The sequence below is a fragment of the Oncorhynchus gorbuscha genome, linkage group LG15, assembly GCF_021184085.1.
Source record: "Oncorhynchus gorbuscha isolate QuinsamMale2020 ecotype Even-year linkage group LG15, OgorEven_v1.0, whole genome shotgun sequence".
Taxonomy (NCBI): Eukaryota; Metazoa; Chordata; class Actinopteri; order Salmoniformes; family Salmonidae; genus Oncorhynchus; species Oncorhynchus gorbuscha.
The window spans coordinates 2,944,802-2,969,030 of NC_060187.1; the positions used below are offsets into that span (position 1 = coordinate 2,944,802).

Genomic DNA, 24,229 nt, shown 5'->3' on the forward strand with positions numbered 1-24,229 from the left:
AGAGGAGAGGAGAGAGGAGAGGAGAGGAGAGGAGAGGAGAGGAGAGGAGAGGAGAGGAGAGGAGAGGAGAGGAGAGGAGAGGAGAGGAGAGGAGAGGAGAGGAGAGCAGCTATGTCTTTGTTAACATATGGTTTGTTTAACTTGAGAAATACCAAACACCTACATGTCAAATTGTGTGACTAAAAGCTCCTTTGCGGAATTTATTCTCTCTCAAAATTAACTATCCAACATTCATTCTGACTATTTTGAGGAAGGGACACTGGCTTTATTCCTATGGTGTCTCATCGGGGACAAACATCAGTACCTGCCACACTGAACCACACTGCCTAAAGACTCTTTGTTTTTTTCTCATGAGCAAAAGAAAACCAATAGGTGCGTTCCGTTGCTCTTTAAGAGGCAACATCTGTATGTGTTAGAGCGCCCTCTGCTGTTCATCTCAGTAGTTGCTACTGGTTCCAGCAGGTACAGTCAGTCCCGCTCTAAAATGTAGAAATAGGAATCAACCAGATACATGGCTTTGATTTTCTCCAGACCAAAACGCTTGTAATACTGGAAAGTGTATGAGCAAATAGGCAAATCCACAGTTTAGGAAAGGTAAGGGGGTGTGTATTTAAAGGTGGGATCTCAGCAAGGTATCACTTATTCCCAGACAGACACCTCTCTCTCTCTCTCTCTCTCTCTCTCTCTCTCTCTCTCTCTCTCTCTCTCTCTCTCTCTCTCTCTCTCTCTCTCTCTCTCTCTCTCTCTCTCTCTCTCTCTCTCTCTCTCTCTCTCTCTCTCTCTCTCTCTCTCTCTCTCTCTCTCTCTCTCTCTCTCTCTCTCTCTCTCTCTCTCTCTCTCTCTCTCTCTCTCTCTCTCTCTCTCTCTCTCTCTCTCTCTCTCTCTCTCTCTCTCTCTCTCTCTCTCTCTCTCTTCCCTGAGTCTGTTTACAGCCACCTCTCTCTCAATTCAATTCAATGGCTTTATTGTCATGGGAAACATGTGTTAACATTGCCAAAGCAAGTGAGGTAGACAACATACAAAGTGAATATATAAAGTGAAAAACAACCAAAACTAACAGTAAACATTACACATACAGAAGTTTCAAAACAGTAAAGACATTACAAATGTCATATTATATATATATATACAATGTACAAATAGTTAAATGACACAAGATAAAATGAATAAGCATAAATATGGGTTGTATTTACAATGGTGTTTGTTCTTCACTGGTTGCCCTTTTCTTGTGGCAACAGGTCACAAATCTTGCTGCTGTGATGTCACACTGTGGTATTTCACCCAGTAGATATGGGAGTTTTTCAAAATTGGATTTGTTTTCAAATTCTTTGTGGATCTGTGTAATCTGGGGGAAATATGTCTCTCTAATATGGTCATACATTGGGCAGGAGGTTAGGAAGTGCAGCTCAGTTTCCACCTCATTTTGTGGGCAGTGAGCACATAGCCTGTCTTCTCTTGAGAGCCATGTCTGCCTACGGCGGCCTTTCTCAATAGCAAGGCTATGCTCACTGAGTCTGTACATAGTCAAAGCTTTCCTTAATTTTGGGTCAGTCACAGTGGTCAGGTATTCTGCCGCTGTGTACTCTCTGTGTAGGGCCAAATAGCATTCTAGTTTGCTCTGTTTTTTTGTTAATTCTTTCCAATGTGTTAAGTAATTATCTTTTTGTTTTTGCATGATTTGGTTGGGTCTAATTGTGCTGTTGTCCTGGGGCTCTGTAGGGTGTGTTTGTGTTTGTGAACAGAGCCCCAGGACCAGCTTGCTTAGGGGACTCTTCTCCAGGTTCATCTCTCTGTAGGTTATGGCTTTGTTATGGAAGGTTTGTGAATCGCTTCCTTTTAGGTGGTTGTAGAATTTAACGGCTCTTTTCTGGATTTTGATAATTAGTGGGTATCGGCCTAATTCTGCTCTGCATGCATTATTTGGTGTTTTACGTTGTACACGGAGGATATTTTTGCAGAATTCTGCGTGCAGAGTCTCAATTTGGTGTTTGTCCCATTTTGTGAAGTCTTGGTTGGTGAGCGGACCCCAGACCTCACAACCATAAAGGGCAATGGGCTCTATGACTGATTCAAGTATTTTTGGTATGTTGAATTTTTTGTTCCTGTTGATGGCATAGAAGGCCCTTCTTGTCTTGTCTCTCAGATCCTTCACAGCTTTGTGGAAGTTACCTGTGGCGCTGATGTTTAGGCCGAGGTTTGTATAGTTTTTTGTGTGCTCTAGGGCAACAGTGTCCAGATGGAATTTGTATTCGTGCTCTTCCCTACGTTGGTTAACAGCATATCTCTCTCTCTCTCTCTCTCTCTCTCTCTCTCTCTCTCTCTCTCTCTCTCTCTCTCTCTCTCTCTCTCTCTCTCTCTCTCTCTCTCTCTCTCTCTCTCTCTCTCTCTCTCTCTCTCTCTCTCTCTCTCTCTCTCTCTCTCTCTCTCTCTAAACTAACGAGTTACAGAAAACAGTGGTAGCAAGAGGAAGGATTATTTCTAAACTTCATAGACATCTTTCTCTGATATCACTACTGACTCCTTCAACTCCTGGTGGGGTTTCCTCTTTTGAATACTTCACAAAATGCTCCTTTATAGGGAATAAAGAAGAATATGTGTGTGAATGACACATATATAATAATATATATGCCATTTAGCAGACGCTTTTATCCAAAGCGACTTACAGTCATGTGTGCATACATTCTACGTATGGGTGGTCCCGGGGATAGAACCCACTACCCTGGCGTTACAAGCGCCATGCTCTACCAACTGAGCTACACATGACCCATTAAACTCTCCCTCCCCTGCAGCATCACATGACCCATTTAACTCTCCCTCCCCTGCAGCATCACATGACCCATTAAACTCTCCCTCCCCTGCAGCATCACATGACCCATTTAACTCTCCCTCCCCTGCAGCATCACATGACCCATTTAACTCTCCCTCCCCTGCAGCATCACATGACCCATTTAACTCTCCCTCCCCTGCAGCATCACATAACAACGATGGCGTCTCATGGAGACACGCCCAGTTTAACCTACTCCAGGAAGTGATGTTGCGGGCTAGCTCAGTGCTGCCCCCTCTCATTGAGTAACTCAAGGTGAAGGCCAACCGGGGTACTGCAGGGTGCCATTAGACATAACATGCAGGCTAGCTCAGTGCTGCCCCCTCTCATTGAGTAACTCAAGGTGAAGGCCAACCGGGGTACCACAGGCTGACATTAGCAACTAAATTACCCTTATAACTTCTTCTGTGTGCGATTTTTAAACAATAAATTCAAGGACACACACCGTGTACAAAAAAATGTAAGAACACCAGCTCTTTCCATAACAGACTGACCAGCTGAATCCAGGTGAAAGCTATGATCCCTTATTCATGTCACTTGTTAAATCCACTTAAGTCATTGTAGATAAAGGGGAGGAGACATGTTAAACCCCCTAAGGTCGATGTCTGTGGCCCCCGGAAATCTATACTGAACAAAAATATAAAAACGCAACATGTAAAGCGTTGATCCTTTTATGAGCTGAAATAAACGATCCCAGAAATGTTCCAAATGGACAAAAAGCTTTTTTTCATTAACATTTTTGTTACAAATTTGTTTACATCCCTGTAATGAGCATTTATCCTTTGACAAGACAATCCATTCACCTGACAGGTGTGGCATATTAAACGCCATGATCATTACATAGGTGCACCTTGTGCTGGGGACAATAAAAGGCCACTCTAAAATGTGCAGGTTTGTCACACAACACAATGCCACAGACGGCAAATATTTTAAGGGAGAGAGCAATTGGCATGCTGACTGCAGGAATGTCCACCAGAGCTGTTGCCAGATAATTGAATGTTAATTTCTCTACCATAAGCCACCTCCAATGTCATTTTTTGAGAATTTGGCAGTATGTCCAACTGACCTCACAACCGCCAGCCAAGGACCTTGTAACGCTCGTCCTCTTCTTCTGACGAGGAGTCGCAAGGATCGGACCAAAGCGCAGCGTGGTACGTGTTCATGACAATATTTATATTCAACTCAGAACACTAAAACAAAAATAACAACGAGAACGATACAAAACTAAACAGTCCTGTCTGGTGACATACACAAAGACAGAAAATAAACACCCACGAAAAACAAGTGGGAAAAGGCTACTTAAGTATGATCCTCAATCAGAGACAACTAACGACACCTGCCTCTGATTGAGAACAATACCAGACCAAACGCGAAAACACAACATAGAAAACGGAACATAAACAAATGCACCCAACTCACGCCCTTGACCAAACTAAAACAAAGACAAATCAAAGGAACTAAGGTCAGAACGTGACAGAACTACACAACTGGATTCTTCACCTGTCTGAGACCAGCCACCTGGACAGCTGATGTGTCAGGTCTAATCCCCGGCGCTCACTTTGGCCAGTTTACTCATTACTACGCACACCTGTCACCATCGTTATGCACACCTGCGCATCATGAGACTCCCCTGGACTCCCCTATATCTGTCACCATCGTTATGCACACCTGCGCATCATGAGACTCCCCTGGACTCCCCTATATCTGTCACCATCGTTATGCACACCTGCGCATCATGAGACTCCCCTGGACTCCCCTATATCTGTCACCATCGTTATGCACACCTGCGCATCATGAGACTCCCCTGGACTCCCCTATATCTGTCACCATCGTTATGCACACCTGCTGCCATCGTTATGCACACCTGCGCGTGATGAGACTCCCCTGGACTCCCCTATATCTGTCACCATCGTTATGCACACCTGCTGCCATCGTTATGCACACCTGCGCGTGATGAGACTCCCCTGGACTCCCCTATATCTGTCACCATCGTTATGCACACCTGCTGCCATCGTTATGCACACCTGCGCGTGATGAGACTCCCCTGGACTCCCCTATATCTGTCACTCCCGTTGGTTCTTTCCCTGAGGTGTTATTGATTCTGTTCCTGTGTTTCTGTCTGTATGCTACTTCCTGTATTTTGTTTTGTTCCATGTTACGTTATTTATTAAATTCACTCCCCGTACCTGCATCCCGATTCTTAGCGTACACGTTACATGATGAAACTGTGGGTTTGAACAACCAAATAATTTCAGCACAAACTGTCAGGAACTGTCGTTTCGGGGAAGCTCATCAGCGTGCTTGTCGTAGTCACCAGGGTCTTGACCTGACTGCAGTTCACATCGTACCCATCTGCAGTGGTCAGAATGCTCACCTTCCATGGCCACTGGCACACTGGAGAAGTGTACTCTTCACAGATGAATCCCAGGCTTGTACCGGGCAGATGGCAGACAGCGTGTACGGAGTCGTGTGGGACAGCGGTTTGCTGATGTCAACGTTGTGAACAGAGTGCCCCCTGGTGGGGTTATAGTATGGGCAGGTATAAGCTACAGACAACGAACACAATTGCATTTTATTGATGTCAATTTGAATGCACAGAGATACCGTGACGAGATTCTGAGGCCCGTTGTCGTGCCATTCATCCACCACCATCACCTCGTGTTTCGGCATGATAACGCCCCCATGTCGCAAGGATCTGTACACAACTCCTGGAAGCTGAAAATGTCCCAGTTCTTTTTGTTGTTCCAGGTAGTGAATGATGTTTTAGGGGGACTATCTGCTGTTCCAGGTAGTGAATGATGTTTTAGGGGGACTGTCTGCTGTTCCAGGTAGTGAATGATGTTTTAGGGGGACTATCTGCTGTTCCAGGTAGTGAATGATGTTTTAGGGGGACTGTCTGCTGTTCCAGGTAGTGAATGATGTTTTAGGGGGACTGTCTGTTGTTCCAGGTAGTGAATGATGTTTTAGGGGGACTATCTGTTGTTCCAGGTAGTGAATGATGTTTTAGGGGGACTATCTGCTGTTCCAGGTAGTGAATGATGTTTTAGGGGGACTATCTGTTGTTCCAGGTAGTGAATGATGTTTTAGGGGGACTGTCTGTTGTTCCAGGTAGTGAATGATGTTTTAGGGGGACTATCTGTTGTTCCAGGTAGTGAATGATGTTTTAGGGGGACTATCTGCTGTTCCAGGTAGTGAATGATGTTTTAGGGGGACTATCTGTTGTTCCAGGTAGTGAATGATGTTTTAGGGGGACTGTCTGTTGTTCCAGGTAGTGAATGATGTTTTAGGGGGACTATCTGTTGTTCCATGTAGTGAATGATGTTTTAGGGGGACTATCTGCTGTTCCAGGTAGTGAATGATGTTTTAGGGGGACTATCTGTTGTTCCAGGTAGTGAATGATGTTTTAGGGGGACTATCTGCTGTTCCAGGTAGTGAATGATGTTTTAGGGGGACTGTCTGCTGTTCCAGGTAGTGAATGATGTTTTAGGGGGACTATCTGTTGTTCCAGGTAGTGAATGATGTTTTAGGGGGACTATCTGCTGTTCCAGGTAGTGAATGATGTTTTAGGGGGACTGTCTGCTGTTCCAGGTAGTGAATGATGTTTTAGGGGGATTACCTGTTGTTTAATCAATGTGTTTCTATGGGCTAATAGAAGGAAGGCCCCGACATTTATTTTTAATAAAATATATGTTTTTATATATATATTTGTTTTAATACTTCAAGAGGTCTTAAAATTCAACGAGCTAAATTATCCTTGGTATGACCTTCTTAAAACAATTCCATATAGCTTAGCAGAACCCCCCTCCCCGGGCTTAGCCAGGGCTTAGACTCTTATGGGTTAAAGAAGGATTGTTAAACCTCGAGACAATTCAGTTATGGATTATATATGTGAATGAGCAACACAAGAGATTGAAGTGCCTTCGAACAGGAAGGTGATCAGTCCCAGGGTCCTGAGCTCGGTGATGAAACTGGAGGGCACTATGTTGTTGAATGCAGAACTGTAGTCAATGAACAGCATTCTCACATAGGTGTTGCTTTTGTCCAGGTGGGTGAGGGCAGTGTGGAGTGCAATAGAGATTGCATCATCTGTGGATCTGTTGGGGCGGTGTGCGAACTGAAGTGGGTCCAGGGTGTCTGGGATGATGGAGTTGATGTGAGACATCACCAGCCTTTTCAAAGCCTTTCATGGCTTTAGATGTGGTAAGGGCAAAAGTAATTTAAGAAGGTTACCTTGACGTCCTTGGGCACGGGGAGCATGGTGGTGTGCTTGAAACCAGTTGGTATTACAGACCGGGTCAGGGATAGGTTGAACGTGTCAGCTAATGGGGATCCAAATAAAGATCCAGATTAGGATCCAGATTAAGGAGGTGTTGGTGTGTGTGTTAAACACTAAGGGGAGCCAAATGAGGATCCAGATTAAGGAGGTGTTGGTGTGTGTGTTAAACACTAAGGGGAGCCAAAGCTCCATAATAGACCCTGGTCCTGCACAGCACAGAACGGTCCAGTGAACAGGCAAGACAACGACACGTCACTGGCCTTGGTCTCTGTAGAAGTCTTTACACACATCCTAGAGCCATCTCTTCCTCACTCACTCTCTTCTTCCTCACTCATTTTCCTCCTCGCTCACTCATTTTCCTCCTCGCTCGCTCTCTTCCTCCTCGCTCGCTCTCTTCCTCCTCGCTCGCTCTCTTCCTCCTCGCTCACTCTCTTCCTCCTCGCTCACTCTCTTCCTCCTCGCTCACTCTCTTCCTCCTCGCTCACTCTCTTCCTCCTCGCTCACTCTCTTCCTCCTCGCTCACTCTCTTCCTCCTCGCTCACTCTCTTCCTCCTCACTCACTCTCTTCCTCACTCACTCTCCTCCTCACTCACTCTCTTCCTCACTCACTCTCTTCCTCACTCACTCTCTTCCTCACTCTTCCCCTTTCACATTCTCTCCCAATCCGAACCCTGATACAGTTCACTCTTCCCCTTTCACATTCTCTCCCAATCCGAACCCTGATACAGTTCACTCTTCCCCTTTCACATTCTCTCCCAATCCTAACCCTGATACAGTTCACTCTCCCCCTTTCACATTCTCTCCCAATCCTAACCCTGATACAGTTCACTCTCCCCCTTTCACATTCTCTCCCAATCCTAACCCTGATACAGTTCACTCTGGCCTAAAGAAATGTTACATCTCCCTCTCTTTTTTTGAATGGCAATCATCTGAGTCTAATTTCATTGATAACTTCACCATTCAAACACTGCCAACCACTGCCACCTCCAACCACTGCTAATACTGCCACCTCCAACCACTGCTAATACTGCCACCTCCAACCACTGCCACCTCCAACCACTGCTAATACTGCCACCTCCAACCACTGCTAATACTGCCACCTCCAACCACTGTTAATACTGCCATCTCCAACCACTGTTAATACTGCCACCTCCAACCACTGTTAATACCTCCAACCACCTCCAACCACTGTTAATACTGCCACCTCCAACCACTGTTAATACTGCCACCTCCAACCACTGTTAATACTGCCACCTCCAACCACTGTTAATACTGCCACCTCCAACCACTGTTAATACTGCCACCTCCAACCACTGTTAATACTGCCACCTCCAACCACTGTTAATACTGCCACCTCCAACCACTGTTAATACTGCCACCTCCAACCACTGTTAATACTGCCACCTCCAACCACTGTTAATACTGCCACCTCCAACCACTGTTAATACTGCCACCTCCAACCACTGTTAATACTGCCACCTCCAACCACTGTTAATACTGCCACCTCCAACCACTGTTAATACTGCCACCTTCAACCACTGTTAATACTGCCACCTCCAACCACTGTTAATACTGCCACCTCCAACCACTGTTAATACTGCCACCTCCAACCACTGTTAATACTGCCACCTCCAACCACTGTTAATACTGCCACCTCCAACCACTGTTAATACTGCCACCTCCAACCACTGTTAATACTGCCACCTCCAACCACTGTTAATACTGCCACCTCCAACCACTGTTAATACTGCCACCTCCAACCACTGTTAATACTGCCACCTCCAACCACTGCTAATACTGCCACCTCCAACCACTGCTAATACTGCCACCTCCAACCACTGCTAATACTGCCACCTCCAACCACTGCTAATACTGCCATCTCCAACCACTGCTAATACTGCCACCTCCAACCACTGTTAATACTGCCACCTCCAACCACTGTTAATACTGCCACCTCCAACCACTGTTAATACTGCCACCTCCAACCACTGTTAATACTGCCACCTCCAACCACTGTTAATACTGCCACCTCCAACCACTGTTAATACTGCCACCTCCAACCACTGTTAATACTGCCACCTCCAACCACTGTTAATACTGCCACCTCCAACCACTGTTAATACTGCCACCTCCAACCACTGTTAATACTGCCACCTCCAACCACTGTTAATACTGCCACCTCCAACCACTGTTAATACTGCCACCTCCAACCACTGCTAATACTGCCACCTCCAACCACTGCTAATACTGCCATCTCCAACCACTGTTAATACTGCCACCTCCAACCACTGTTAATACTGCCACCTCCAACCACTGTTAATACTGCCACCTCCAACCACTGTTAATACTGCCACCTCCAACCACTGTTAATACTGCCACCTCCAACCACTGTTAATACTGCCACCTCCAACCACTGTTAATACTGCCACCTCCAACCACTGTTAATACTGCCACCTCCAACCACTGTTAATACTGCCACCTCCAACCACTGTTAATACTGCCACCTCCAACCACTGTTAATACTGCCACCTCCAACCACTGTTAATACTGCCACCTCCAACCACTGTTAATACTGCCACCTCCAACCACTGTTAATACTGCCACCTCCAACCACTGTTAATACTGCCACCTCCAACCACTGTTAATACTGCCACCTCCAACCACTGCCACTTCCAACCACAGCCAAGAGCTGCCCAGTGACACGAGGCTACCAGGCGAGCTAAATCACATCTATGCTCGCTTCGGGGCAAGCAACACTGAGGCATGCATGAGAGCATCAGCTGTTCCGGACGACTGTGTGATCACATTGTCCGTAGCCGACGTGAGTAAGACCTTTAAACAGGTCAACATACACAAGGCTGTGGGGCCAGACGGATTACCAGGACGTGTGCTCCGGGCTTGTGCTGACTAACTGGCAGGTGTCTTCACTGACATTTTCAACATGTCCCTGATTGAGTCTGTAAAACCAACATTCTTCAAGCAGACCACCATAGTCCCTGTGCCCAAGAACACAAAGTCAACCTGCCTAAATTTACTACAGACCCGTAGCACTCACTTCCATAGCCATGAAGTGCTTTGAAAGGCTGGTAATGGCTCACATCAACACCAATATCCCAGAAACCCTAGACTAACTCCAATTTTCATACCGCCCAAACAGATCCACAGATGATGCAATCTCTATTGCACTCTACACTGCCCTTTCCCACCTGGACAAAAGGAACACCTATGTGAGAATGCTGTTCATTAACTACAGCTCAGAGTTCAACGCCATAGTACCCTTAGAGCTCATCACCAAGCTAAGGAGCCTGGGACTAAAACACCTCACTCTGCAACTGGAATCTGGACTTCTGGAATCTGGCCGCCCCCAGGTGGTGAGGGCAGGTAGCAACATATCTGCCACGCTGATCCTCAACACTGGAGCTCCCCAGGGGTGCGTGCTCAGTCCCCTCCTGTACTCCCTGTTCACCCACGACTGCATGGCCAGGCACGACTCCCAACAACATCATTAAGTTTGCTGACGACACAACAGTGGTAGGCCTGATCACCGACAACGACGAGACAGCCTATAGGGAGGAGGTCAGAGACCTGGCCAGGTGGTGCCAGAATAACAACCTATCCCCTCAAAAGGTTCTACAGCTGCAACATCGAGAGCATCCTGACCGGTTGCATCACTGCCTGTTATGGCAATTGTTCGGCCTCCGACCGCAAGGCACAACAGAGGGTAGTGCGTACGGGACAAGCTTCCTGCCATCCAGTACCTGGAGGAGGAAGGCCCTAATAATTGTCAAAGACCCCATCCACCCCAGTCATAGACAAGCAGTACCGGAGTGCCAAGTCTAGGACAAGTCTAGGACAAAAATGCTTCTCAAGAGATTTACCCCCAAGCCATAAGACTCCTGAACAGGTAACCAAATGGCTACCCGGACTATCTGCATTGTGTGCCCCCAACCCCTCTTTTACACTGCTGTTACTCTCTGTGTATCATAGATGCATAGTCACTTTAACTATACATTCATGTACATACTACCTCAATCAGCCTGACTAACATATAGCCTCGCTACTTTTATAGCCTCTCTACTGTATATAGCCTCGCTACTTTTATAGCCTCTCTACTGTATATAGCCTCTCTACTGTATATAGCCTCTCTACTGTATATAGCCTCTCTTTTTACTGTTGTTTTATTTCTTTACTTACCTACACACACACACCTTTTTTCCCTGCAACATTGGTTAGAGCCTGTAAGTAAGCATTTCACTGTAATGTCTACTACACCTGTTGTGTTCGGCATTTCACTGTGAGGTCTACTACACCTGTTGTATTCAGCAGTTCCCTGTAAGGTCTACTACACCTGTTGTATTCAGCATTTCACTGTGAGGTCTACTACACCTGTTGCGTTCAGCATTTCACTGTAAGGTCTACAACACCTGTTGCATTCAGTATTTCACTGTGAGGTCTACTACACCTGTTGTATTCAGCATTTCACTGTAAGGTCTACTACACCTGTTGTATTCAGCATTTCACTGTGAGGTCTACTACACCTGTTGTATTCAGCATTTCACTGTGAGGTCTACTACACCTGTAGTATTCATCATTTCACTGTGAGGTCTACTACACCTGTTGTATTCAGCATTTCACTGTAAGGTCTACTACACCTGTTGTATTCAGCATTTCACTGTAAGGTCTACTACACCTGTTGTATTCAGCATTTCACTGTAAGGTCTACTACACCTGTTGTATTCAGCATTTCACTGTAAGGTCTACTACACCTGTTGTATTCAGCATTTCACGTTGAGGTCTACTACACCTGTTGTATTCAGCATTTCACTGTAAAGTCTACTACACCTGTTGTATTCAGCATTTCACGTTGAGGTCTACTACACCTGTTGTAAGGTCTACTACACCTGTTGTATTCAGCATTTCACTGTAAGGTCTACTACACCTGTTGTATTCAGCATTTCACTGTAAGGTCTACTACACCTGTTGTATTCAGCATTTCACTGTGAGGTCTACTACACATGTTGTAAGGTCTACTACACCTGTTGTATTCAGCATTTCACTGTAAGGTCTATTACACCTGTTGCATTCAGTATTTCACTGTGAGGTCTACTACACCTGTTGTATTCAGCATTTCACTGTAAGGTCTACTACACCTGTTGTATTCAGCATTTCACTGTGAGGTCTACTACACCTGTTGTGTTCAGCATTTCACTGTAAGGTCTACAACACCTGTTGCATTCAGTATTTCACTGTGAGGTCTACTACACCTGCTGTATTCAGCATTTCACTGTGAGGTCTACTACACCTGTTGTATTCAGCATTTCACTGTAAGGTCTACTACACCTGTTGTATTCAGCATTTCACTGTAAGGTCTACTACACCTGTTGTATTCAGCATTTCACTGTAAGGTCTACTACACCTGTTGTATTCAGCATTTCACTGTAAGGTCTACTACACCTGTTGTATTCAGCATTTCACGTTGAGGTCTACTACACCTGTTGTATTCAGCATTTCACTGTGAGGTCTACTACACCTGTTGTATTCATCATTTCACTGTGAGGTCTACTACACCTGTTGTATTCAGCATTTCACTGTGAGGTCTACTACACCTGTTGTATTCATCATTTCACTGTGAGGTCTACTACACCTGTTGTATTCAACATTTCACTGTAAGGTCTACTACACCTGTTGTATTCAGCATTTCACTGTAAGGTCTACTACACCTGCTGTATTCAGCATTTCACTGTAAGGTCTACTGCACCTGTTGTATTCAGCATTTCACTGCAAGGTCTACTACACCTGTTGTATTCAGCATTTCACTGTGAGGTCTACTACACCTGTTGTATTCAGCATTTCACTGTAAGGTCTACTGCACCTGTTGTATTCAGCATTTCACTGTAAGGTCTACTGCACCTGTTGTATTCAGCATTTCACTGTGAGGTCTACTACACCTGTTGTATTCAGCATTTCACTGTAAGGTCTACTACACCTGTTGTATTCAGCATTTCACTGTAAGGTCTACTACACCTGTAAGGTCTACTACACCTGTTGTATTCAGCATTTCACCGTAAGGTCTACTACACCTGTTGTATTCAGCATTTCACTGTAAGGTCTACTACACCTGTTGTATTCAGCAGTTCACTGTAAGGTGTACTACACCTGTTGTATTCAGCATTTCACTGTAAGGTCTACTACACCTGTTGTATTCAGCATTTCACTGTAAGGTCTACTACACCTGTTGTATTCAGCATTTCACTGTAAGGTCTACTACACCTGTTGTATTCAGCATTTCACTGTAAGGTCTAATACACCTGTTGTATTCAGCATTACACGGTGAGGTCTAGTACACCTGTTGTATTCAGCATTTCACTGTAAGGTCTACTACACCTGTTGTATTCAGCATTTCACTGTAAGGTCTACTACACCTGTTGTATTCAGCATTTGACAAATAAACTTTGATTTCTTAATACTGGGCCCTCTGTATGTCAGGTGTATATTTTTTAAAATATTTTTTTATAAAATACAAATCGAGCTATATAGACACTCAATAATCATTTTACAAACATATATTATGATAAATAGAATTGAAAGTTGTATCTCATTATGGTGAAACAAGTATAGCCACTTATAATTGTAATGGTTTATCAGATAATAAGAAAAGATCATCAGTATTTACTAAAAGAGAAGGAATATAATATCTATTGTTTACAGGAAACTCATACAAACATTTTAGATGAAGTTTTGTGGAAAAAGGACTGGGGGGGGATAAATATATTATATATTATTATTATATTATAAATATATTTCTCCCATGGGGCAAAGATGTTCAGAAGGGGTGATGATATTAAAATTAAAAAGTCATTTATATTTATTTATAAATGTGCAAATTTTCCAAACAGATCATCACGGTATAGCTGAAGTAGGAAGTTAGGTTGGAGTAACTCGTTGTTCAACCACTCCACACATTTCTTGTTTACAAACTATAGTTTTGGCACGTCGATTAGGACATCTACTTTGTGTCTGACACAAGTCATTTTTACGACAATTGTTTACAGACAGATTATTTCACTTATAATTCACTGTATCACAATTCCAGTGGGTCAAATGTTTACATACACTAAGTTGACTGCCTTTAAACAGCTTGGAAAATTACAGAGAATTATGTCATGGCTTTAGAAGCTTCTGATAGGCTAATTGACATCATTTGAGTCAATTGGAGGTGTACCTGTGGATGTATTTCAAGGCCTACCTTTCAAACTCAGTGCCTCTTTGCTTGACATCCTGGGGAAATCTGGATAAATCAGCCAAGACCTCAGAAAAAAATGGTATACCTCCACAAGTCTGGTTCATCCTTGGGAGCACTTTCCAAACGCCTGAAGGAACCACGTTCATTTGTACAATCAATAGTACTCAAGTATAAACACCATGGAACCACGCAGCCGTCATATCGCTCAGGAAGGAGACGCGTTCTGTCTCCTAGAGATGAACGTAATTTGGTACGAAAAGTGCAAATCAATCCCAGAACAACAGCAAAGGACCTTGTGAAGATGCTGTAGGAAATAGGTACAAAATTATCTATATCCACAGTAAAAACGAGTCCTATATCGACATAATCTGAGAGGCCGCTCAGCAAGGAAGAAGCCACTGCTCCAAAACCGCCATAAAAAAGCCAGACTTTTTGGAGAAATGTCCTCTCGTCTGATGAAACAAAAATAGAACTATTTGGCCATAATGACCATCGTTATGTTTGGAGGGAAAAGGGGGAGGCTTGGAAGCCGAAGAACACCATCCCAACCGTGAAGAACAGGGGTGGCAGCATCATGTTGTGGGGGTGCTTTGATGCAGGATGGACTGGTGCACTTCACAAAATAGATGGCATCATGAGGACAAAATAGATGGCATCATGAGGAAGGAAAATGATGTGGATTTATTGAAGCAACATCTCAAGACATCAGTCAGGAAGATAGAGCTTGGTCGCAAATGTGTCTTCCAAATGGAAAATGACCCCAAGCATACTTCCAAAGTTGTGGAAAAATAGCTTAAGGACAACAAAGTCAAGGTATTGGAGTGGCCATCACAAAGCCCTGACCTCAATCCTATAGGAAATTTGTGGGCAGAACTGAAAAAGCGTGTGTGAGCAAGAAGGCCTACAAACCTGAGTCAGTTACACCAGCTCTGTCAGGAGGCCTACAAACCTGACTCAGTTACACCAGCTCTGTCAGGAGGAATGGGCCAAAATTCACCCAACTTATTGTGGGAAGCTTGTAGAAGGCTACCCTAAATGTTTGATCCAAGTTAAACAATTTAAGGAAATGCTACCAAATACTAATTGAGTGAATGTAAACTTCTGACCCACTGGGAATGTGATGAAAGAAATAAAAACTGAAATAAATCATTCTCTCTACTATTATTCTGACATTTCACATTCTTAAAATAAAGTGGTGATCCTAACTGACCTAAGACAGAGAATTTTTACTAGGATTAAATGTCAGGAATTGTGAAAAACTGAGAAAAAACGATACATACTCTATATACATACACACACACATGCATGTATGTATGTAGATATATTTACCCAAACAATATATGGGGTATTGGAAATGATGCAGACAATTACATTGATGGAAGAAACCATCTATCCACAATATTAAAGCTGATCCACCCCTTAACAAAAAGAAAAGCTGTTGGCCAGCAAGTGGGTTTCTAGTGGTTGAATGAAATGCATTCAGAGAGCACGAGGTAGCCAAACCTTATGCGACTGAATAAGGTAAGCCTGAATACCAAATACTGACAAGTGCGTAGGAAAGGTGTACATTCCTAAGTCAGAATCGGCCCTCTGGCCCTGAATATACAGAGATCGAGCACGAACTGTTGGGATGACAACAGCTCATACAGACTGTTTATTATGGAAATATTAACACGGACAAAAGCAGCTGTTAGAAAGCATTGGAAAGGAGGAATTATTGGGGAAATTATTGTAGAGGAATTTTTACCAGGAGGGAAAGGGATAAGAAGGAGGAGGAAGAGGAGGAGAAGGAAGAGGAGAGGGAGTGATGGAGATGGAAGGGAGGGATACTTATGTGAGGAGGAGAGGAGGAGAGGAGAGAGGAAAGGAGAGGAAAGAAGAAGAGGAGGAGAGGAGAGGGGTACTCACGCGAGGAGAGGAAAGGAGGAAAGGAGAGGGGTACTCACGTGAGGAGAGGAAAGGAGGAAAGGAGGAGAGAGAGGGGTACTCACGTGAGGAGGAGAGGGAAGGAGGAAAGGAGGAAAGGAGGAGAGGAGAGGGGTACTTGCGTGAGGAGGAGAGGGAAGGAGGAAAGGAGGAAAGGAGGAGAGGAGAGGGGTACTTGCGTGAGGAGGAGAGGAAAGGAGGAGAGGAGAGGGGTACTTGCGTGAGGAGGAGAGGGAAGGAGGAAAGGAGGAAAGGAGGAGAGGAGAGGGGTACTTGCGTGAGGAGGAGAGGAAAGGAGGAAAGGAGGAGAGAGGAGGAGAGGGGTACTCACTTGAGGAGAGACCGCTGGGGGAAGCTGAAGTTGCCATGGGAGATGCGGTCTATGAAGTTGAGAGGGATTTTCTGTATCTGCTCAATGTTGAGCATGATGAAGTCGTACTTACAGACCAGCAGGGAGTTGTCTGTGATCAGAACTACACGCTCTTTCTCGTTGTTCCAATGGTCAACCCTGGAGAATAGAGGTGAAGTATTTATCATTTACTTAACAAAGTAAGGGCTCTACTCAATCTGTATCGTGGAAGTTCAGCGTTACAACGTGATTTAAAATGAAATGTTTTCCGCGTTAGCGGAGACTGGATTCACGTTAAACGCTGCATTTATTGGCACAATTGGAAATTACCTTTAAAGGCCCAGTGCAGTGATTGGAATAATACTGTGAAAATTATGATAATGCCCTTTAAGTGTAAGAGCTGTTTGAAAAGACTGCCTGAAATGTCAGATTGTTTTGGTGGGATGGAGTTTTGGCCGGCCGTATGACATCACCAGGTGAGCAATTAGTTAATAGACCAATAAGAAAGAGAGTACCGAATCTCTCTGCCAATGACAACTAGTTTTCAGTTTTCCCCTCCCCATTCAGACCACTTTATAACATGTAGACAATATAATAATAAAATCATCCTCTAATAATAACTGAATTATCTGGTACCGATAAAACTGCATTAACACATTTTCCAAACAACTTCCATTTTAACCAAACAAGTCAGATGAAAACACAGAGTATGAAAACTTCCTCTATAGCAGAAGCAGATTCATTACTACCAGCCACTCCAGCCAATCAGTGAATTAGACAGACACACACACAGACACTCCAGCCAATCAGTGAATTAGACAGACACACACACACACTCCAGCCAATCAGTGAATTAGACAGACACACACACAGACACTCCAGCCAATCAGTGAATTAAACAGACACAAACACAGCCACTCCAGCCAATCAGTGAATTAGACAGACACAAACACAGCCACTCCAGCCAATCAGTGAATTAAACAACAGGAACACACACACACAAGTGATGTGCGGGTTGACTCAAAACCCGCAGTCCCCACAGTCAACTTCAGCTTCCCCCAGCGGTCTCTCCTCAGGCAGTTAACCCACTGTTCCCCTGAACAAGGCAGTTTAACCCACTGTTCCCCTGAACAAGGCAGTTAACCCACTGTTCCCCTGAACAAGGCAGTTAACCCACTGTTCCCCTGAACAAGGCAGTTAACCCACTGTTCCCCTGAACAAGGCAGTTTAACCCACTGTTCCCCTGAACAAGGCAGTTTAACCCACTGTTCCCCTGAACAAGGCAGTTTAACCCACTGTTCCCCTGAACAAGGCAGTTTAACCCACTGTTCCCCTGAACAAGGCAGTTTAACCCACTGTTCCCCTGAACAAGGCAGTTAACCCACTGTTCCCCTGAACAAGGCAGTTAACCCACTGTTCCCCTGAACAAGGCAGTTCCACTGAACAGTTAACCCCACTGTTCCCCTGAACAAGGCAAGGCAGTTAACCCACTGTTCCCCTGAACAAGGCAGTTAACCCACTGTTCCCCTGAACAAGGCAGTTAACCCACTGTTCCCCTGAACAAGGCAGTTAACCCACTGTTCCCCTGAACAAGGCAGTTAACCCACTGTTCCCCTGAACAAGCAAGGCAGTTAACCCACTGTTCCCTGAACAAGGCAGTTAACCCACTGTTCCCTGAACAAGGCATTTAACCCACTGTTCCCCTGAACAAGGCAGTTAACCCACTGTTCCCCTGAACAAGGCAGTTAACCCACTGTTCCCCTGAACAAGGCAGTTAACCCACTGTTCCCCTGAACAAGGCAGTTAACCCACTGTTCCCCTGAACAAGGCATTTAACCCACTGTTCCCCTGAACAAGGCATTTAACCCAAGGCAGTTAACCCACTGTTCCCCTAAACAAGGCAGTTAACCCACTGTTCCCCTGAACAAGGCAGTTAACCCACTGTTCCCCTGAACAAGGCAGTTAACCCACTGTTCCCCTGAACAAGGCATTTAACCTACTGTTCCCCTGAACAAGGCAGTTAACCCACTGTTCCCCTGAACAAGGCAGTTAACCCACTGTTCCCCTGAACAAGGCAGTTAACCCACTGTTCCCCTGAACAAGGCAGTTTAACCCACTGTTCCCCTGAACAAGGCAGTTTAACCAACTGTTCCCCTGAACAAGGCAGTTAACCCACTGTTCCACTGAACAAGGCAGTTAACCCCACTGTTCCCCTGAACAAGGCAGTTTAACCAACTGTTCCCCTAAACAAGGCAGTTAACCCACTGTTCCTAGGCCGTCATTGAAAATAAGAATTTGTTCTTAACTGACTTGCCTGGTTAAAATAAAAAGGTAAAATAAATAAATAAATACAAATAAATAAAATATCTGCGGGGTTAGGTGGGTTTAGGGTCATTCAATACTGTGTGGTTGAAGGCGGGTTGAATAAAGAGAAAAGAATCCATAAATGTATCATTCTTCTTCTATTTACATTCGGAAGGTACTCGGACCCGTTGACATTGTGTTATGCTACAGCCTCACCCTGTTTTCTACCATCCGTCAGACTTACTCTAAAATGGACTAAATATGAAGAAAGAAAAACATCCCATGATGACAAAGAGAAAACAGGTTTTTAGACATTTCTGACCAGGAATTAAAAATTAAAAACAAATACCTTATTTACATAAGTGTTCAGAACCTTTGCTATGAGACTTGAAATTGAGCTCAGTTGCATCCTGTTTCCATTGATGTTTCTACAACTTGATTGGAGTCCACCTGTGGTGAATTCAATTGCTTGGACATGATTTGGAAAGGCACACACCTGTCTTTATAAAAGGTCCCACAGTTTACAGTGGATGTCAGAGCAAAAAACAAGCCATGAGGTCGAAGGAATTGTCTGTAGAGCTCCAAGACAGGATTGTGTCGAAGAACAGATCTGGGGAAGGGTACCAAAAAATACCTGCAGCATTGAAGGTTCCCAAGAACACAGGGGCCTCCATCTTTCTTAAATGGAAGAAGTTTAGATGAACTCTTCCTAGATCTGGCCGCCCGGCCAAACTGACCAATCAGGGGAGAAGGGCCTTGATCAGGGAGGTGACCAAGAACCCGATGGTCACTCTGACAGTGCTCCAGAGTTCCCCTGTGGAGATGGGAGAACCTTCCAGAAGGACAGGCATCTCTGCAGCACTCCACCAATCAGGCGTTTATGGTAGAGTGGCCAGACGGAAGCCACTCCTCAGTAAAAGGCACATTGCAGCCTGCTTGGAGTTTGCCAAAAGGCACCGAAAGGACTCTCATTCCATGAGAAACAAAATTCTCTGGTCTGTTTTAACCAAGATTGAACTCTTTGGCCTGAAAGCCAAGTATCACGTTTGGAGGAAACCTGGCATCATCCCTACGGTGAAGCATGGGGATTGCAGCATCATGCTGTGGGGATGTTTTTCAGCAGCAGGAACTGGGAGACGGAAAGTTCACCTTTCAACAGGACACCGACCCTAAGCACACAGCCAAGACAACGCAGGAGAAGCTTCGGGACAAGTCTCTGAATGTCCTTGAGTGGCTCAGCCAGAGCCCGGACTTGAACTCGATTGAACATCTCTGGAGAGACCTGAAAATATCTGTGCAGCGACACTCCCATCCAACCTGAAAGAGCTTGAGAGGATCTGCAGAGAAGAATGGGAGAAACTCTCCAAATATAAAGTACCAGTCAAAAGTTTGTACAGTACTCATTCAAGGGTTTTTCTTTATTTTAACTATTTTCTACATTGTAGAATAATAGTGAAGACATCACAACTATGAAATAACACATATGGAATCATGTAGTAACCAAACAACGTGTTAAACAAATCAAAATATATTTTATATTTGAGATTCTTCAAAGTAGCCAACCTTTGCCTTGATGACCCCTCCTGTCTCAGCCTCCAGTATTTATGCTGCAGTAGTTTATGTGTCGGGGGGCTAGGGTCAGTTTGTTTATCTGGAGTACTTCTCCTGTCCTATTCAGGTGTCCTGTGTGAATCTAAGTGTGCGTTCTCTAATTCTCTCCTTCTCTCTTTCTTTCTCTCTCTCGGTGGACCTGAGCCCTAGGACCATGCCCCAGGACTACCTGACATGATGACTCCTTGCTGTCCCCAGTCCACCTGGCCATGCTGCTGCTCCAGTTTCAACTGGCCTGGGCCCTAGGACCATGTCCCAGGACTACCTGACATTCAAAGCTGTCCCCAGTCCACCTGGCCAAGTTTCAACTGTTCTGCCTTACTATTATTCAACCATGCTGGTCATTTATGAACATTTGAACATCTTGGCCATTCTGTTATAATCTCCACCCGGCACAGCCAGAAGAGGACTGGCCACCCCACATATGCTCTCTCTAATTCTCTCTTTCTTTCTCTCTCTCGGAGGACCTGAGCCCTAGGACCGTGCCCCAGGACTACATGACATGATGGCTCCTTGCTGTCCCCAGTCCACCTGACTGTGCTGCTGCTCAGTTTCAACTGTTCTGCCTTATTATTATTTAACCATGCTGGTCATTTATGAACATTTGAACATCTTGGTCATGTTCTGTTATAATCTCTACTTATGGCCACCCCACATTGGTTCCTCTCTAGGTTTCTTCCTAGGTTTTGGCCTTTCTAGGGAGTTTTTCCTAGCCACCGTGCTTTTACACCTGCATTGTTTGCTGTTTGGGGTTTTAGGCTGGGTTTCTGTACAGCACTTTGAGATATCAGCTGTTGTACGAAGGGCTATATAAATAAATTTGATTTGATTTGATGACAGCTTTGTACACTCTTGGCCTTCTCTCAACCAGCTTCATGAGGTAGTCACCTGGAATGCATTTCAATTAACAGGTGTGCCTTGTTAAAAGTTAATTTGTGGAATTTCTTTCATTCTTAATGCGTTTGAGCCAATCAGTTGAGTTGTGACAAGGTAGGGGTGGTATACAGAGGATAGCCCTATTTGGTAAAATACCAAGTCCATATTATGGCAAGAACAGCTCAAATAAGCAGAGAAAGCAAAGCACCATTACGAAACTGGCTCTCATGAGGACCGCCACAGGAAATGAAGACCCAGAGTTACCTCTGCTGCAGTAGAGAAGTTCATTAGAGTTACCAGACTCAGAAATTGCAGCCCAAATAAATGGTTCCCAGAGTTTAAGTAACAGACACATCTCAACATCAACTGTTCAGAGGAGACTGTGTAAATCAGGTCTTCATGGTCAAATTGCTGCAAAGAACCACTACTAAAGGACACCAATAAGAAGATTAGACCAGTGGAAATCTGTCCTTTGGTCTGATGAGTCCAAATTTGAGATTTTTGGTTCCAACTGCCGTGTCACTGTGAGATGCAGAGTAGGTGAACAGATGATCTCTGCATGTGTGGTTCTCACCGTGAAGCATGGAGGAGGAGGTGTGGGGGTGCTTTAGTGGTGATGCTGTCAGTGATATATTTAGAATTCAAGGCACACTTGACCAGCGTGGCTAACACAGAGTGGCCCAGTCAGAGTCCTGACCTTCTGGAGAGGCCCAGTCAGAGTCCTGACCTCCTGGAGAGGCCCAGTCAGAGTCCTGACCTTCTGGAGAGGCCCAGTCAGAGTCCTGACCTTCTGGAGTGGCCCAGTCAGAGTCCTGACCTCAACCCAATTGAGATCCTGTGACATGACCTCAAGAGAGCGGTTCACTCCAGACATCCCAAGAATATTGCTGAACTGAAACAGTTTTGTAAAGAGGAATGGTCCAAAATTCCTCCTGACTGTTGTGCAGGTCTGATCCGCAACTACAGAAAACATGTGGTTGAGTTTATTGCTGCCAAAGGAGGGTCAACCAGTTATTAAATCCAAGTGTTCACATTCTTTTCCCACCCTGCACTGTGAATGTTTACACGGTGTGTTCAATAAAGACATGAACATGTATAATTGTTTGTGTGTTATTAGTTTAAGCAGACTGTGTTTTGACCTAGATGAAGATCAGATCAAAGTTTATGACTAATTTATGCAGAAATCTAGGTATTTCCAAAGGGTTGAAATATTTGTTGTTGACACTGTAGCCTTAATTTGAACTTATGCATAATTATGCATAATTAAGTATTTATTGCATTCAAATTATAGACCAAATGTACTCGGGAACAAGAGTGGAGAAATATGATTGATTTCTTTCAGCATCTTGACAGAATGTAAATGTGCAGTTAGGGACCGTCTGTAAAGGTGCTGTCTTCAACAGCATCATAACAGCTGATAGTAGTTCAACCACAGTTAGGGACCGTCTGTAAAGGTGCTGTCTTCAACAGCATCATAACAGCTGATGGTATTTCAACCACAGTTAGGGACCGTCTGTAAAGGTGCTGTCTTCAACAGCATCATAACAGCTGATAGTAGTTCAACCACAGTTAGGGACCGTCTGTAAAGGTGCTGTCTTCAACAGCATCATAACAGCTGATAGTAGTTCAACCACATACAATATGAAGTGAAATATTATCAGAAACATGTTGGGTCGTTTTCACAGTTTTCTATTTCCTGATGTCAATAGAAAATCTGTCCCGTTTATTTTGAGTTGTTGCATTTTCTCCCCTGTCCCTAAATGTCTTTGCTTCACTAAAGAAGATGTGAACTAGATTTAAGCATTCCATTCTATTGATTTATGCCATCATTCTCGTGAGTAAGAGTTGCCAAATCTAGTGCATAGGACCTGTATTAAATGATCATGTTGACGCTCAACATAGCTACTGCATATGAGCACTGGCTCCAGAATGGGTGAAGGAGTCTTTCCATTTTCATTCAGCTGAATTCAATTATATTCTTATAAAAATATACTATAAAAATAATATAAAATAATGTCAGCGGGCTTATAAGCATATCTAGTCTGATAGCATACAGTATCTAGTCTGATAACATACAGTCTATAGCCAGATAACATACAGTCTATAGCCAGATAACATACAGTCTATAGCCAGATAACCTACAGTCTATAGCCAGATAACATACAGTCTATAGCCAGATAACATACAGTATCTAGTCTGATAACATACAGTATCTAGTCTGATAACATACAGTATCTAGTCTGATAACATACAGTATCTAGTCTGATAACATACAGTATCTAGTCTGATAACATACAGTATCTAGTCTGATAACATACAGTATCTAGTCTGATAACATACAGTATCTAGTCTGATAACATACAGTCTATAGCATACAGTATCTAGTCTGATAACATACAGATAACATACAGTCTATAGCCAGATAATAACATACAGTATCTAGTCAGATAAATAACAAGCCTAGTCTATAGTCAGATAACATACAGTATCTAGTCTGATAAATGAACAGTCTATAGTCAGATAACATACAGTATCTAGTCTGATAAATGAACAAGCCTACAGTCTATAGTCAGATAACATACAGTATCTAGTCTGATAAATGAACAAGCCTACAGTCTATAGCCAGATAACATACAGTCAAGCCTACAGTCTATAGCCAGATAACATACAGTATAGTCTGATAAATGAACAAGCCTACAGTCTATAGCCAGATAACATACAGTATCTATCTGATAAATAACAAGCCTACAGTCTATAGCCAGATAACATACAGTCTATAGATAACCAGATAACATAGTCAGATAAATATAGCCTATAGAT

The 24,229-nt window shown here is 44.0% G+C and overlaps 1 protein-coding gene across 2 annotated transcripts in view; it reads right to left on the minus strand.

Annotated features, from left to right (window-relative positions):
- The window catches only part of LOC123998170 (tumor protein p63-regulated gene 1-like protein), an 87,244-nt gene that overhangs the window by 30,578 nt on the left and 32,437 nt on the right, over positions 1-24,229 (minus strand). For both annotated transcript variants that reach the window (XM_046303167.1, XM_046303166.1), the window contains exon 5: positions 16,601-16,777. In XM_046303167.1, the coding sequence (XP_046159123.1) occupies positions 16,601-16,777 (177 nt within the window). The remainder of the gene's footprint in view (positions 1-16,600; positions 16,778-24,229) is intronic.